This window comes from Tachyglossus aculeatus, chromosome 3, assembly GCF_015852505.1.
Source record: "Tachyglossus aculeatus isolate mTacAcu1 chromosome 3, mTacAcu1.pri, whole genome shotgun sequence".
Classification (NCBI taxonomy): Eukaryota; Metazoa; Chordata; class Mammalia; order Monotremata; family Tachyglossidae; genus Tachyglossus; species Tachyglossus aculeatus.
The window spans coordinates 38,067,528-38,084,276 of NC_052068.1; the positions used below are offsets into that span (position 1 = coordinate 38,067,528).

The window sequence follows — 16,749 nt, forward strand, 5'->3', positions numbered from 1 at the left end:
AGCCTCCCCAGCGCTTAGAAGAGTGCTTGGCACATAGTAAGCGCTCAATACATACCATTATTAATTCATTGATAGGAGGCCTCAGAGAGCAGTAGGAACAGGAAGGAGGATTTGAGAGTGGGACAGGAATCTGGGTGATTATGGGAGGGAGGGAAGGAGAACAGGAGGGACCAGTGTGTGAGGGAGAGAGAAAAAGATCATTTTGGCCTTTGTGATGGGTGCGAATGTGAGGGTCAGGGGAGAAAGAAAGGGAGTGGCTGGGTTCCTGGGGTCAGTGAGACCGGCATACCAGCTCCCACTGAGGGGAGAGGCTGAATGAGCAGGATGTGTGCGTGCAGCAGCGTGTGACCGCGTGGCCCATCCTTGAAGGATCTGGGAATCCCCAGGTGCGGGATGGGAGGAGGTTATGGTGGGGGTCCCCTCACCTGGTGGGATCAAAGACCTTGCCCTGGCCCCCGGAGGGCCCCTCTTTGTGGTACACCACCATGCACGGGGGGACGTCCTGCTGGATGACCTGGTTCAGGTGGTTGAGCACAGCCAGGAGAAGGCGGGGATAAAGCTCCTGCACGGCCGCCTGACACTCGGGGCCCGACAGCATCTCACACAGGGCACATGTCACCTGGGGTGGGGGGGAGCGGGCCCGGCCTCAGCCCGACACCTCTCCTTTCTAGCCTCGAAGACCCCGACCCCGCCTCCTTCCTCTTCCTCATCACCAGCAACCCCTCCCCTGCAGGTGTCGAGATAAGCAGAAACGGGGACTGCTTCATTTCCTCTGTAGCCATTGGGCCGCCTCCGAACAATCACGGGGTCAGTTGAAGACAGGCCCCAGGCGAGGAGGTTCTGGCCCTGATCCCAGCCCTGGTCCCTTCTATGCCCTACCTCAAGCCCCAACCACTTCTCCGAGAATCCCAGGCTTCGACCAACAAGCCCTCTTCCCCCGACTTCAAACCCCAAACTGGTGGCCCAGAGCAAGGCTATCTAACCCAGATGTAGAGTTCCAAGCCCCATCCCCAGTCTCTCTGATGCCACTCTTCCCACTCCTCGCCCCCAACTCCACCTCCCCTCTTCCATTGCTCAGCTTTCCAGACCCCTCTAGTCCCCCGGACCCCGTTTTCTCTTCAGCTCTAGTTCCCTCGGCCCCTCGGCCCCGCTGCTGACCGCCACGGACTGAATGGAGATCTCGGCCTCCTCCCTGCGGGGCTCCTCCAGGATGGCCATGAGCATCTGTAGGACGTTGAGCGTGGTCTCCCGCCGGGTACCCAGCCCCCTCCACAGCTCCATCGTGGTGCTAAAGAGACCAGAGCAGCCATGCCGTGAGCTCTCATGGCTTTGCATTCTGGCCGGCCTCAACTCCAGACAACATTTATTCAGAGCACCGGACTAAGTGCTGGGAGAGAATACAAGGGTGGGAATTAGACACGGTCCCTGTCCCTCAAGGGGCTACCGGAGAGGGGACCCCGGCGAGACTGGGAAGCAGGCCAAGAAGAAGAGGAGGGAGAAGAGGGGTGCTGGGTTCAGGTTGGGGAGGGAGGCATTGTCCCTGTCTGTGTTAGATAGGTGGGGTGGTGGTGGCGGAGGGGAGAGCGGGAGGAAAGACCATACCTGTCCCAGGGCAGGGGCCGGGCCAGTAGGGTGGGCACCACTTTGGGGGTGTTGTTACCAGCGAGCACACACACAGCCCGCAGCACCTCCTGACGAGAAGCCAAGTCCACCAGGGTGCTGAGCCGCTCATAGATGCTGTTGACGATGTCTCCGATCTGGAAAAGCCAAGCCGGGATCACTTCCCGCCCCGAGCTTCCTCCGTCCTCCTCCATCCCTTCCAGCCAGGCAGTCCCCTGCCTCAGCCTCAGCCCAACCCACCTCCAACCCTAGGTCCAAGCTCAGTCCCACGTCCAGCCCCAGCCTCAGGCGTAACCTCAGCCCCAGCCCCAGTTCCGGCCCCAGCTTCTGATCCAGCCCCAAGCCCAACAGTAATAAGTGCTCAATAATAGGCATTGAGCACCTCTGGGATGCACTGCACTATACCCAGGCCTTGGGAAAGCACAACAGAAGCAGAAGACCCCGTTTCTGCCCTCCAAGAACTTACACTCTAATGGGGAAGACTGACAAACATTGGCAGAGTGATAAGAATGAATGATACACATGGACACATGGACTCGAGGGCTGAGGAAGGGAATAAACAAATACAGAAGTGGCTGTTGCATTGAGGTTGTTGCTTCAGCTTTCTGGGAACAACACCCCCACAGGATGGGGGGAGTTTCGGGACCCCCCAGACATCATGAGAAGCAGCGTGGCCCAGTGGAAAGAGCACGGGCTTTGGAGTCAGAGGTCATGGGTTCAAATCCCGGCTCTGCCATATGTCTGCTCTGTGACCTTGGGCAAGTCACTTAACTTCTCTGAGCCTCAGTTACCTCATCTGCAAAATGGGCATTAAGACTGTGAGCCCCACGTGGGACAACCTCCCCAGCGCTTAGAACAGTGCTTTGCACATAGTAAGCGCTCAATAAACGCTATTATTATTATTATAAATATTATCATTATGATGATGATGAAAGGGGTGGGCGGCTCAGTCTCAGTTACCTCATCTGTAAAATGGGGATTAAGACTGTGAGCCCCCCGTGGGACAGCCTGATCACCTTGTAATCTCCCCAGCGCTTAGAACAGTGCTTTGCACATAGTAAGCGCTTAATAAATGCCATTATTATTATTATCATTATTATTATTATCACCTTGTATCCCTCCAGCGCTTAGAACAGTGCTTTGCACATAGTAAGCGCTTAACAAATGCCATCATTATTACCCCCACAGAGGTAGGCTTCGTGGAGTGCTGCCCCAGGATCTAGTCCCTCCTCTTCTGGTCCCATATTTTTGTTTTTGAATAGTGTCTCTCTCTCTCTCTCTCTCTCTCTCTGTCTCTCTCTGTCTCTCTCTCTCTCTCTCTCTCTCTCTCCCCCTTTGTCTCTCTCTCTCGGACACTACCCTCACCTTGGGAGTTCTGGCCAGGCTCCATCCTCTTCCACTGCTGGGGTCTCAGCCGAGACCCGGGCAGGGGGAGGGCCCGACGGCACCCACCTCCTACCTTCAGCACGTCTCTTCCCCGCTCCTGCAGGATGGATCTGAGCAGTTGCCCCGCTGCCAGGGAGACCTTGGGCCGGCTGTCCGTCAGGCCATCTATGGCGGTCAGCACCAGGGTGGTGAGCTGGTTTGGAGTAAAGTACTCTGCGAAGGCCTAGGGCAGAGAGCACAGGTGGGAGGCCCCCGTGGCCCAGCAACAAGGCCAGCTTGGAAGCCCAAGGGGCCGGAGCTGGGCTCCTGACTCCTAGGTCTTCAGGAGGTGAGGCGGCAAGGCAGGTCTCTCTCATCTGGATCACTTCCTGGCCTAGTGCTCTGGTCGAATCCTACCCATCCCTGCCCTCATCATCCAAGCCTGAGAGGCTCCTCGGGGAGTGTGGTGACTGGGAGTCGGGATGGGGCTGTGGGAGAAGCTGATGGAGGAGGACTGGCCTTAGGGGATTCTAGGTACACAGCACAGGGGCAGTGGGTGTGAGGCAGGAGTTAGGGTGATCAGTAGTTGGGGCTTAAGGCTAAGGTTTAAGCAGGTGACAAGGGGGTAGTGGTGAGGCTAGACTTCTTGGCCTAAGAAGCCTTAGACTTCTTAGCTTCTTCCCTAAAAGACAACGCTTAGGGGTGGAGATAAGAGATTAGGGGCCTAGAGGTGTAGTGAGGCAATTAGACGAAGATGTGAGGACGGGCAGGGTGAGGGTGCAGTGGGTGTCTGTGGGGTGGAAGGAGAAGTTACCCAAGACAGAAAGTGTCCTGAATGGAACCCCTTAGGGCAAAGACTTTACCTCCTAAGTGAACATAATCCTGAGAACTGGGGACGGGAAGTGACACACACTCGGATGGATCTGAGACTTCTAAACTTCTCCCCTTCTAGACTTCTCCCCTTCTAGACTGTGAGCCCCCATTCTAGACTGTGAGCCCACTGTTGGGTAGGGACCATCTCTATATGTTGCCACCTTGGACTTCTCAAGCGCTTAGTACAGTGCTCTGCACACAGTAAGCGCTCAATAAATACGATTGAATGAATAAATGAATGAATGGATGAATGAATGAATCTGAGGCTCGTAGAACACCCCCTCCCCGCTGACCTTGGCAATCTCGGGTGTGTTGTTGAAGAACACAGATGGACTGTAGATACCCTCTTCCTTGGATCCCTCGACTCGCTCCCCCTTCTGTTGCCGCTCCAATCCTGGAGTACAGACATTCCCAGAGAGCCATCGGGCTTCCTGCTCTCCTCGCCCCAACCCCGCCAGGACTCCTTCCTTCCCACCAAATCATCAGTCAGTGGTATTTATTGAGCATATACTGTGTGTGTACTGTTTGAAGTGCTTGGACAGTCTAGTGGGGGAGACAGATGTTAAAATAAATTACATACGGTGGCTGAGGGGCAAGATCTGTATCATTTGAATAACTGATATTCACTCCACTCTCAGTCCCTGAGCACTTATGTACATATCCATCTTTTATTTGTTTATATATATATATATGTCTATATTTATATAAATAAATAAAAGATGGATATGTACATATATACATATACAATGTAGAGGAGGAGCTAGACACACACACATGTTTATGTACATGTGTATATCTATGTACATATATGTACACATGCATGTACACATGTACACATGCATGTACATATGCACATACATATGCATATATATGTGTGTGCGTACATATGTATGTACATATGTATGTATATGTGTGTGTACACATGTATATATATATATGAATGAATGAATGAGGAGGAGCTAGACATACACACACATATATGTATATATGTGCGTATATATGTGTGTATATATATATATATATATATATGTATATATATGTATGGCTCGCTCCTCCTCATTCATTCATTCATTCATTCAATCATATTTATTGAGAGCTTACTGTGTGCAGAGCACTGTACTAAGCACTTGGGAAGTACAAGTTGGCAACATATAGAGACGGTCCCTACCCAACAGCGGGCTCACAGTCTAGAAGGGGGAGACAGAGAACAAAACAAAACATATTAACAAAGTAAAATAAATAGAATAAATATGTGCAAATAAAATAGAGTCATAAATCCGCACAAATATATATACATATATACAGGTGCTGTGGGGAGGGGTTAGGAGGTAAGGCGGGGGGGGATGGGGAGGGGGAGGATGGGGAGAGGAAAGAAGGGGATCAGTCTGGGAAGGCCTCCTGGAGGAAGTGAGCTCTCCTTTACATTGTAAGCTCCTGCTGGGCAAGAAACATCTACTAACTCTCCCAAATGCTTAGGACAGGGCTCTGCACAAAAGAAGTGCTCAATAAAAACCACTGATTGATCGAATCGCCTTCCAATGGCTTTATCCCCACTGCTTTCAAACATGCACATTCATTCATTCAATCATATTTATTGAGCGCTTTCCGTGGGCAGAGCACTGTACTAAGAGCTTGGGGGAGTACAATGTAACAATAAACAGACACATGCCCTGCCAACAATGATTTTACAGTCTGGGGGGGAAACAGACTTTAATGCAAATAAATAAATAAATAAATAAATAAATAAATAAATAAATGAATACATAAATACATAAATACATAAATACACAACATATATGTACATAAATGCCGTGGGACTGGTACGGGGGATGGATAAAGGGAGCAAGTCAGGGCAATGCAGATGTGAGTGGGAAAACAGGAAAGGAGGGCTTAGTCAAGGAAGGCCTTTTGGAGGAGATGGGCCTTCAGTAGCCTTCCCCAGCGCTTAGAACAGTACTTTGCACATAGTAAGGGCTTAATAAATGCCATTATCATTCATTATTATACTGCCTTGATTATGGTACCAGCTTTCTTGCTGACCTCCCTGCCACCTGTCTCTCCCCACTCCAGTCCATGCTTTACTCTGCTGCCCAGATTATTTTTCTACAAAAATACTCAGTCCATGTTTCGTCATTCCTCGAAAACCTCCAGTGGTTGCCCCGCCACCTCCGTGTCAAACAGAAACCCTTTTCCATCGTCTTTAAGGCACTCAATCACCACACCTGCTCCTCCCTCACCTCCTCTAAAGCCAATCTTCTCACTCTACCTCAGTCTTATCTATTCTGCCTCTGCCACACATCCTGCCTCTGGCCTGGAATGCCCTCTCTCTTCGTAGCCGGCGGACGATTACTCTCCCCACCTTCAAAGCTTTACTGAAGGCACTTATCCTCCAAGAGGCCTTCCCTGACTCAGCCCCTCAATTCCTGTCTCCCACTCCCTTCCGCGTCACCCTGGTTTGGTTCCTGTATTCACTCCCGCAGCAGTTATGCACATATCCATAGTTCATTTACATTAATTTGTCAGCTGGGTGACTTTGGGAAGGTCACTTAACTTCTCTGTGCCTCAGTTTCCTCATCTGTAAAAAATGGGGATTAAGACTGTGAGCCCCCCGGGGGACAACCTGATCACTTTGTAACCTCCCCAGCGCTTAGAACAGTGCTTTGCACATAGTAAGTGCTTAATAAATACCATCATCATCATCATCATCATCATCATTAATGAATGACTCCCCAACTAGACTGTGAGCTTGATGTGGGCAGCCAATATGTCTGCTATATAATAATGGCATTTATTAAGCGCTTACTATGTGCAAAGCACTGTTCTAAGAGCTGGGGAGGTTACAAGGTGATCAAGTTGTCCCACAGGGGGCTCACAGTTTTAATCCCCATTTTACAGATGAGGGAACTGAGGCCCAGAGAAGTGAAGTGACTTGCCCAAAGTCACACAGCTGACAATTGGTGGAGCCGGGATTTGAACCCCTGACCGTTGACTCCAAAGCCCGGGCTCTTTCCACTGAGCCACGCTACTTCCCCATATATTGTTATATTGTACTCTGCCAAACACTTAACACAGTGCTCTGCATACACTACGTGCTCAATAAATATTACTGATTGATGAAGGATCATACCTACCAACTTCTACGTTATTATACTCTTCCAAGCACTTCATACAGTGTTCCATACACAATATTTTTTTAATGGTTAAGCACTTACAACATGCCAGGAATGTACTAAGCATTGGGGTAGACAGAAGTTAATCAAGCTGGACGTGGTCCGTGTCCCACGTGGGGCTCACAGTATTAATCCCCATTTTGCAGATGAGGTAACTGAGGCACAGAGAAGTTAAGTGACTTGCCCAAGTAGTAGAGCTGGGATAAGAACCCAGGACCGGGTTCTAACCACTAGGCACACTACTTCTCAATGAATGTCATAGGTTGATTGATGTAAGTGTACATACATAATTGTAATGGGGCCGGGAGTGAGTAGCAAAGTGCTTAAAGGGTCCAGACCTAAGTATATAGGCAATGCAGAAGGTGGGGAGGGGGAAATGAGGGGTTAATCAGGGAAGGCTTCTTGGAGGAGATTCAATTTTAGTAGGACTTTGAAAGTGGGGCTAGTGGTGGCCTGTCATCCCCCCCAGCCTTACCTCCTTCCCCTCCCCATTGCACCTATATACATGTATGTATAGTGCTTTGCACATAGTAAGCGCTTAACAAATGCCATTATTATTATTATTATTATATATGTTTGTACATATTTATTACTCTATTTATTTTACTTGTACATATTTATTCTATTCATTTTATTTTGTTAATCTGTTTTGTGTCGTTGTCTGTCTCCCCCTTCTAGACTTTGAGCCCGCTGTTGGGTAGGGACCGTCTCTATCTGTTGCCGAATTGTACTTCCCAGGAGCTTAGTCCAGTGCTCTGCACGCAGGAAGCGCTCAATAAATGCGATTGAATGAAAGAATGAATGAATTTATTTTACTTGTACATGTTTATTCTGTTTATTTTATTTTGTTAATATGTTTTGTGTTGTTGTCTGTCTCCCCTTCTAGACTATGAGCCCGCTGTTGGATAGGGACTGTCTCTAGATGTTGCCGACTTGTACTTCCCAAGCGCTTAGTACAGTGCTCCGCACGCAGGAAGCTCTCAATAAATACTATTGATTGAATGAATGAATGAAAGAGGAGGGAATTCTCGAGAAGCAGCGTGGCTCAGTGGAAACAGCCTGGGTTTTGGAGTCAGAGGTCATGGGTTCAAATCCTGACTCCGCCAATTGTCGGCCATGTGACTTTGGGCAAGTCACTTTATATGTTTGTACGTATTTATTACTCTATTTATTTATTTATTTTACTTGTGCATATCTATTCTATTTATTTTATTTTGTTAATATGTTTTGTTTCGTTCTCTGTCTCCCCCTTCTAGACTGTGAGCCCACTGTTGGGTGGGGACCGTCTCTATGTGTTGCCAACTTGTACTTCCCAAGCGCTTAGTACAGTGCTCCACATGCAGTAAGCAGTCAATAAATACGATTGAATGAATGAATGAAAGAGGAGGGAATTCTCGAGAAGCAGCGTGGCTCAGTGGAAAGAGCCCAGGTTTTGGAGTCAGAGGTCATGGGTTCAAATCCCAGCTCTGCCTATTGTCAGCCGTGTGACTTTGGGCGAGTCACTTCACTTCTCTCGGCCTCAGTTTCCTCATCTGGAAAAACGGGGATGAAGATTGTGAGCCCCACGTGGGACAACCTGATCACCTGGCAACCTCCCCAGTGCTCAGAGCAGTGCTTTGCACGTAGTAAGCGCTTAATAAATGCCATTAAATAAAAATAAATAAATCATTCCTGGCCAGATGCAGGGTGTGGGCGAGGAGTCGGTGGCATGATAGATGAGATGGAGACCCATAGAGGAGGCTGGCATTAGAGGAGTGAAGTGGCAAGCTGGGTTGTAGTAGGAGAGGTCCCCTGCTTTTTCTACCCTGCCACTGGAGATGCAGCCAAAGGGGATTGGCTTTGAAGGGAGCTGGAGCTTTGGGGCAGGGTTTGGAGTGGCTGGGGTAATAATAATAATAATAATAATAATAATAATAATAATAATAATAATATTTATTAAGCACTTACTATGTGTAAAGCACTGTTCTAAGTGCTGGGGGGGATATAAGGTGATCAGGTTGTCCCACATGGGGCTCACAGTCTTCACCCCAATTTTACAGATGAAGGAACTGAGACCCAGAGAAGTGAAGTGACTCGCCCAAAATCACACAGCTAAGTGGCGGAGCCGGGTTTTGAACCCATGACCTCTGACTCCAAAGCCCAGGCTCTTTTCCACTGAGCCACGGGGTCAGGAATAAGGGCTGGGATCTTCATGGAAGTGAGGGCCCGGATTTCAGGCCAGCCTTTGCAACTCCAGAGCATCCAGAGTCCATTTTAGACTGTGAGCCCCCTTTTAGACTGTGAGCCCGTTGGTGGGTAGGGACTGTCTCTATATGTTGCCAACTTGTACTTCCCAAGTGCTTAGTACAGTGCTCTGCACACAGTAAGCGCTCTATAAATAGGATTGATTGATTGATTGATTGATTGATCCATTATGTCCCAGGGACATTGAGGCCATTCAATGAGCCAGCCTGTCCCATAACACTTCTACTACTACTAACGGTGATGATAAGAATAATAGTGAGGATAATAAAAATAATAATAAGGCATTTGTCAGGCACCTATCATGTAAATTCATTCAATCATATTTATTGAGTGCTTACTGTGTGCAGAGCACTGTATTAGGCGCTTAGGAAGTAAAAATTGGCAACATATAAAGACGGTCCCTACCCAAAAATGGGTAAATGATAATAATAATAGTGATGATATGAAAAATCATAATAAGGCACCTGTTATGCACTTATTATGTACCAAGCACTATACTAAGTGCTGGGGTAGATATAAGATAATCAGGTCAGACCCAATCCGTGACCCACGGGGCTCACAGTCTAAGGGGAGAGGGAGAACGGCTTTTGAACTCCCATTTTACAGCTGAGAAACCTGAGGCCCAGCAAGTAGCAAAGTTGGAATTTTCTTTTGTTAATATGTTTTGTTTTGTTGTCTGTCTCCCCCTTCCAGACTGTGAGCCCGCTGTTGGGTAGGGACCGTCTCTCTGTGTTGCCAACTTGTACGGTTAGTATAGTGCTCTCCAACTTGTACTCCCCAAGTGCTTAGTATAGCGCTCTGCACACAGTAAGCGCTCAATGAATATGATTGAATGAATGAATGAATGAATGATTCCCAAACCCATGCTCTTCCCTAGTAGACCCCCATACCCCCTTCCCTTCTCGCCCCCAGCCCGCTGAGGCGGGGTTTCCTTACTCTTCTTGTGCAGAAGGATGCAGTGCAAGTAGTAGACTGCTTGGGAGGCCAGATAGCTGATGTTGTCCACGGGGTCCTGGCAACGCATGGCCAGGAGCCGCACGAGTCGGCCCAACCTGCTGAACTCCATCACTTCCTGGGGGTGGGAGAGGTGGAGAGCAGGGGCAGCATGTCCCTCCTGACCTCCAGGACTGAAGAACGACCACCCGGAGGGAGGAGGGGCACGGGGGCCGGAGCATGGGGCTGGGGTGTGGAGAAGCTGGAGTCGGAAGACTGGGAAGAATCAGAAGAGTGGAGGGCTGGGGTTGAGATCAGAGGGAGTAAGTGATGCCACCAAAGGAGCTGGGAAACATGGGATTGGGACATGGTCCCCATCGATCCCCTTGGAGCTGCTGGGGGCAGGGAGAAAAAGCCTCTGGAACAACCTGCTGGCCTGTCAGCCATAAAGGAAAGCACGGTGCAGGTGGTTTGGATTCCTGCTCTGCAGGAACACTGGCTCCTCTTCTGCCGGGAGTCAGGGTCCCTGAAGGCTCCCCACCCTCCATCCTCCTTGTCTTCTGGGTGGGCGTCCCCTCCCAAATCCCCCCTCCGCGGCCGCGAGGGCCCGAGCGGATCGCTCACGCTGAAGTTGACCGGTTTGGCCGCGAAGCTGAGGATGCGCACGCTGCACCACATGGCCCGTTCCCGCTCGTGGTCTTTCTGGGAGTTGAGCCAGGGGTCCAGGTTCTGGCCGGGATGGGTTGGGGGAGGAGGGGAGGACGGTGAGGAGGAAGAGGAAAAGCTCGTGCTCAGCTGTGGCTCCAAAGGGAAGCGAGAGAGCCCTGTTCTGCGGGCCCCTCCCTCCCCAGCAGAATAGCAGCAGAAATCCTCCCTGGGAGCCCAAGTGGTCCTAGGTAGCCTTCCCCTCTGGACCGAGCCCTCCATGAAGCAAGTTAGCCCCGGCCTGGCTCTCTAAACGTCCTTCTCCTCCCAGGGTCTCTGCCCAGCCTCGATCCAGGCAGAGCAGTCACAGGGTGGGGCCTTCTGGGCCTCAGGCTGGGATTGGCTTTCCTGTTTCTTTTCGGAGAACATCTGCACCTTCTCCCCTTTCCCTGAGATGCCATTCCCACTCTGCATTCCCCCTTCTGTCTTCCTCCCTCCCTCCCCATGCTGCAGCCCCACCTCCAGGTTCATTCCCATCGCTCTCTCAGCCTCCCGATGATGCCCTGGCTCCGTTTTCAATTCTCCAGGGGTGATCCCATTGCCCCTATTCCCCACTGAATTCTAAGCCTGGTTCTACGCTCTGTCTGTCCATATAGTTCATTCTACTTAATAATGACAGTATTTGTTAAGAACTATGTGCCAGACACTGTCCTAAGAGCTGAGGTAGATACAAGCTAATCAGGTTGGACAGTCCCTGTCTCACAGGGGGCTCACAGTCCTTGTGGCCCCATTTCCAGGTCACTCCTGCCTCTGTCCTCCATCCGTCAATCCCTCCCCTGCTGATTAAGGATTCTCCTTACTTCCAAGCAGTTCTGGATACGACTTGGCAATTCCATGACCAGTCCTTCCAGCATCTTTCTCAAAGCCTGCAGAGTATCTGAGTACAGAGCCTGGAAGGGGCAGAGGATCAGTGCAGGAAGGAGGGAAATGGGGAGATGGGATGGAGGGGAGAGGAAGTGTCAGGCCGCATAGGGAATATGGCATTTGTGACATGCTTATTATGTGCAAAGTATTGTACTAAGCACTCGGGGGAGATGCATGACAATCAGGTTGGGTACAGTCCCTGCCCCTCACAGACTAGGTAGGATTTAACCCTCACTTTACAGATGAGGGAACCTAGTCTCAGAGAAGTGAACGAGTTGCACACAGCAGATAAATGGTGGAGTGGGGATTAGAACCCAGGTCTTCTGATGCCCATCCCGGTGCTCTTTCCATCAGGCCATGCTGCTTGTCAAAGGGCAAGGAATCTCTTTTCAAAAGTCTGGGATCTCTGGTCAGTTGGTCTTCCCACTTCTGACACCATCCCTCATTCACAGAGAAGCAGCGTGGCTCAGTGGAAAGAGCCCAGGCTTGGGAGTCAGAGGTCACGGGTTCAAATCCTGGCTCCGCCAATTGTCAGCTGTGTGACTTTGGACAAGTCACTTCACTTCTCTGGGCCTCAGTTCCCTCATCTGGAAAATGGGGATGAAGACAGTGAGCCCCACGTGGGACAACCTGATCACCCTGTATCCTCCCCAGCGCTTAGACCAGTGCTTTGCACATAGTAAGCACTTAACAAATGCCGTCATTATTATTATTCACGAGATTTCCCACTCCAGCCCCTCCTTGGGTGGGAGTGGAGAGTCCATTCCCACTGTGTTTGGGGAGTGGGCATCTGTTGTGGCAGAGGAGGAGGGAGCCTATCAGTCCATGGTGATAGGCGAGGGTGGAATCTGGTCCCACTGAGTCAGGGGAGGTGGGAACCCATTAGGGCTGTGTGGTGGGGGGGTGGGGTTACTGGTGGAGGATGGATCCCCAGTACCGCAAATCAGGAAGAAGCTTATTACCATGGTGTCTGGGGAACCCGGGGAGCTGGACGCCTCCTTCACCATCACATCCACCGGAGGGAGAGACAAGACGCTGGTGAAACAGGTCTTGAGTACCTCCACCCTCTCCTCTATTATCAAAGGGGGCTTCAGCTTTCTAAAAGAGACAACAGTTATAAAGAGATGCTTGGAGGTTGGGGAAAGGAGGACAGAAAGAGAGAGTGGGGAGGAAGAAGATGGGGAGAGAGGACAAAGCAAGAGAAAGGGAGGAGAGTGAGGAAGAAGTGAAAAGAGGAAGGACAGAGTAAGAGACAATCCATCAAAGGTTCAAGAAAGGAAACAAATGAGCCAAGGGTGGGGAAAATAGGAGAGGGAAGGGAGAAGAGAGAGAGAGATGAGGAGAAAGAAAGGAGAGGGAAGAGGAATAAAGGAGAGACAGGAGCAGGAAGGAAGCGCTCAATAAATATCATTGGGTGAAAGACTGGTGATTAAAGTATTGGTGAAAAAGAAGGGTGGCTGGGGGCTGGGGGGGAGAGAGTGAGAGTGAGATGGAGAGAGAGAGAAGAGGAAGGAGCAGGAAAAAGATGAAAGAAGGCCCCAAAGCCATCTCTAAGTAGCTACCTGAAGATGTAGATGACAGTCATTGCCTGCTGCCGCACAGGACTGACTAGCTTTGTCAATGGTTCCTCACGGATCAGGTCCTGAATAATAAAAATAACAACAACGGCAATAATAATAATAGTAATAACAGTTATTATTATTATTACACTTGTTAAGTGATTACTGTGTGCCAAACACTGTACTAACCTCTAGGGTAGATACAAGTCAATCCGGTTGGACACAGTCCCTACCCCACATGGGGCTCACAGTCTAAGTGGGTGGGAGTAGAATTTAATCCTCATTTTACAATTGAGGGAACTGAGGCACAGAGGACCGAAGTGATTTGCTCGAGGTCACACAACAGTCATGTGGCTGATCTGGGGTTAGAAACCAGGTCTTCTGACTCTCAGGTTCATGCTATTTCAACTTCTCCCCCTTCTAGACTGTGAACCCGTTGTTGGGTAGGGACCGTCTCTATATGTTGCCAACTTGTCCACACTGTCCAAACTTGGACTTCCCAAGCGCTTAGTACAGTGCTCTGCACACAGTAAGCACTCAATGAATACGATTGAATGAATGAATGAATGAATAATCCCTGTATATATGTTTGTACATATTTATTACTCTATTTTACTTGTATATATGTATAAATGTTTGTACATATTTATTACTCTATTTATTTAACTTGTACATATTCTATTTATTTTTTATTTATTTGGTTTAAATGTTTTGTTTCGTTGTTGGTCTCCCCCTTCTAGACTGTGAGCCCCGCTGTTTGGTAGGGACCGCCCAAACTTGTACTTCCCAAGTGCTTAGTACAGTGCTCTGCACACAGCAAGCGCTCAATAAATACGATTGAATGAATGAATAATCCCTGTACATATGTTTGTACATATTTATTACTCTATTTTACTTGTATATATGTATATATGTTTGTACATATTTATTACTCTATTTATTTAACATACATATTCTATTTATTTTTTATTTATTTGGTTTAAATGTTTTGTTTCGTTGTCTGTCTCCCTCTTCTTGACTGTGAGCCCCGCTGTTGGGTAGGGACCGTCCAAACTTGTACTTCCCAAGCGCTTAGTACAGTGCTCTGCGCACAGTAAGCGCTCAATAAATACGATTGAATGAATGAATGAATGAATTATCCCTGTATATGTTTGTACATATTTATTACTCTATTTATTTTACTTGTATATATGTATATATGTTTGTACTTACTTATTACTCTATTTTACTTGTACATATTCTACTTATTTTTTATTTATTTGGCTTAAATGTTTTGTTTTGTTGTCTGTCTTCCCCTTCTTGACTGTGAGCCCCGCTGTTGGGTAGGGACCGTCCAAACCTGTACTTCCCAAGTGCTTGGTCCAGCGCTCTGCACACAGTAAGCACTCAATAGATACGATTGAATGAATGAATGAATGAATGAATAATCCTTGTATATATGTTTGTGCATATTTATTACTCTATTTATTTAACATACATATTCTATTTATTTTTTATTTATTTGGTTTAAATGTTTTGTTTCGTTGTCTGTCTCCCTCTTCTTGACTGTGAGCCCCGCTGTTGGGTAGGGACCGTCCAAACTTGTACTTCCCAAGCGCTTAGTACAGTGCTCTGCGCACAGTAAGCGCTCAATAAATACGATTGAATGAATGAATGAATGAATTATCCCTGTATATGTTTGTACATATTTATTACTCTATTTATTTTACTTGTATATATGTATATATGTTTGTACTTACTCTATTTTACTTGTACATATTCTACTTATTTTTTATTTATTTGGCTTAAATGTTTTGTTTTGTTTGTCTTCCCCTTCTTGACTGTGAGCCCCGCTGTTGGGTAGGGACCGTCCAAACCTGTACTTCCCAAGTGCTTGGTCCAGCGCTCTGCACACAGTAAGCACTCAATAGATACGATTGAATGAATGAATGAATGAATGAATAATCCTTGTATATATGTTTGTGCATATTTATTACTCTATTTTACTTGTATATATGTATATACGTTTGTACATACTTATTACTCTATTTTACTTGAACATATTCCACTTATTTTTTGTTTATTTGGTTTAAATGTTTTGTTTTGTTGTCTGTCTCCGCCTTCTTGACTGTGAGCCCCGCTGCTGGGTAGGGGCCGTCCAAACCTGTACTTCCCAAGTGCTTGGTCCAGCGCTCTGCACACAGTAAGTGCTCAATAAATACGATTGAATGAATGAATGACTGAACTTGTACTTCCCAAGCGCTTAGTACAGTGCCCTGCACACAGTAAGCGCTCAGTAAATACGACTGACTGAATGAATGAATGAATGAACTAGGCCACAGTGCTTCTCTAGAGAACCCGGAGGGTAGTCTCAGGATCAGGGCACCTCGTTAGCAGTTCCTCTCCCCCTCGGCCTTCCACGCACCAAAGGAAATCCTTTCCGAGACCACTCAGCAAGTCTTTCAACAATCCTCTCCCTTCAACCCAGGGCCTGGGTGTTCCTCCCCTCTACCATAGCAGAAATCAAGGCGAAGAAGGGGCATCTCGTTGTTCTGTTATATTGTTCTCTCCCAAGCGCTTAGTACAGTGGTCCGCACACAATAAATAAGATTGATTGCTCTACTGATCTCTCATGTCCCCTGCTCAAGGAACTGAGATCTCGGGTGGAGCCGAGCTCCTCCCCGCTGGGGTGCTTAGTCTGGGCTCCCGATCCGGTCACGTCTTCCCGGAACGACTCACCATCATGGAGGCCACCACAGAAGTTTTGTGGGGGAAGTCAAAGTGTTTACAGTGGTCCAGGGATCCCACGACTTCCGTGAACATGGCCAGGCCACTCAGGTAATTAAGCTTCAGGTTTTTGTCCTAAATCACGTAGGAGGGGAAAAAAGGATGGGGATGTGGGCCGCAATTGGGGACTGACAGTAGTAATAATAACTAGACTGAGCCCACTGTTGGGTAGGGACTGTCTCTATATGTTGCCAACTTGACCTTCCCAAGCGCTTAGTACAGTGCTCTGCACACAGTAAGCGCCCAATAAATACGATTGAATGAATGAATGAATAATGGCATTTATTAAGCGCTTACTATGTGCAAAGCACCGTTCTAAGCGCTGGGGAGGTCACAAGGTGATCAGGTTGTCCCACAGGGGGCTCACAGTCTTCATCCCCATTTTACAGATGAGGGAACTGAGGCACGGAGAAGTGAAGTGACTTGCCCAAAGTCACACTGCTGACAATTGGCGGAGCTGGAATTTGAACCCATGACGGTAGCCGGGCCCATCCCAAGCCAGAAGGGAACAGTCTCTTCACCTCCATCAGGGTGCCGCCCAACGGCACCACCGATGACTCTCTTCTACCCTGCCGTGGGTGGGAGGAGCGGGGAAGGAGGGATGGAGGGTAGGAGGAAGGAAAGGAGCAATGCCAGGGGATACTGGAGAG

At 48.5% G+C, this 16,749-nt stretch overlaps 1 protein-coding gene across 1 annotated transcript in view; it reads right to left on the bottom strand.

Moving 5' to 3' along the window:
• LOC119925685 (maestro heat-like repeat-containing protein family member 1) overlaps window positions 1-16,749 on the bottom strand; it is a 65,802-nt gene that overhangs the window by 13,282 nt on the left and 35,771 nt on the right. The window contains 11 exon segments of the mRNA XM_038744062.1: window positions 426-619; window positions 1,159-1,288; window positions 1,603-1,757; window positions 3,080-3,229; window positions 4,152-4,252; window positions 10,209-10,344; window positions 10,830-10,934; window positions 11,711-11,800; window positions 12,737-12,872; window positions 13,337-13,416; window positions 16,052-16,174. Of these exon segments, the coding sequence (XP_038599990.1) occupies window positions 426-619; window positions 1,159-1,288; window positions 1,603-1,757; window positions 3,080-3,229; window positions 4,152-4,252; window positions 10,209-10,344; window positions 10,830-10,934; window positions 11,711-11,800; window positions 12,737-12,872; window positions 13,337-13,416; window positions 16,052-16,174 (1,400 nt within the window).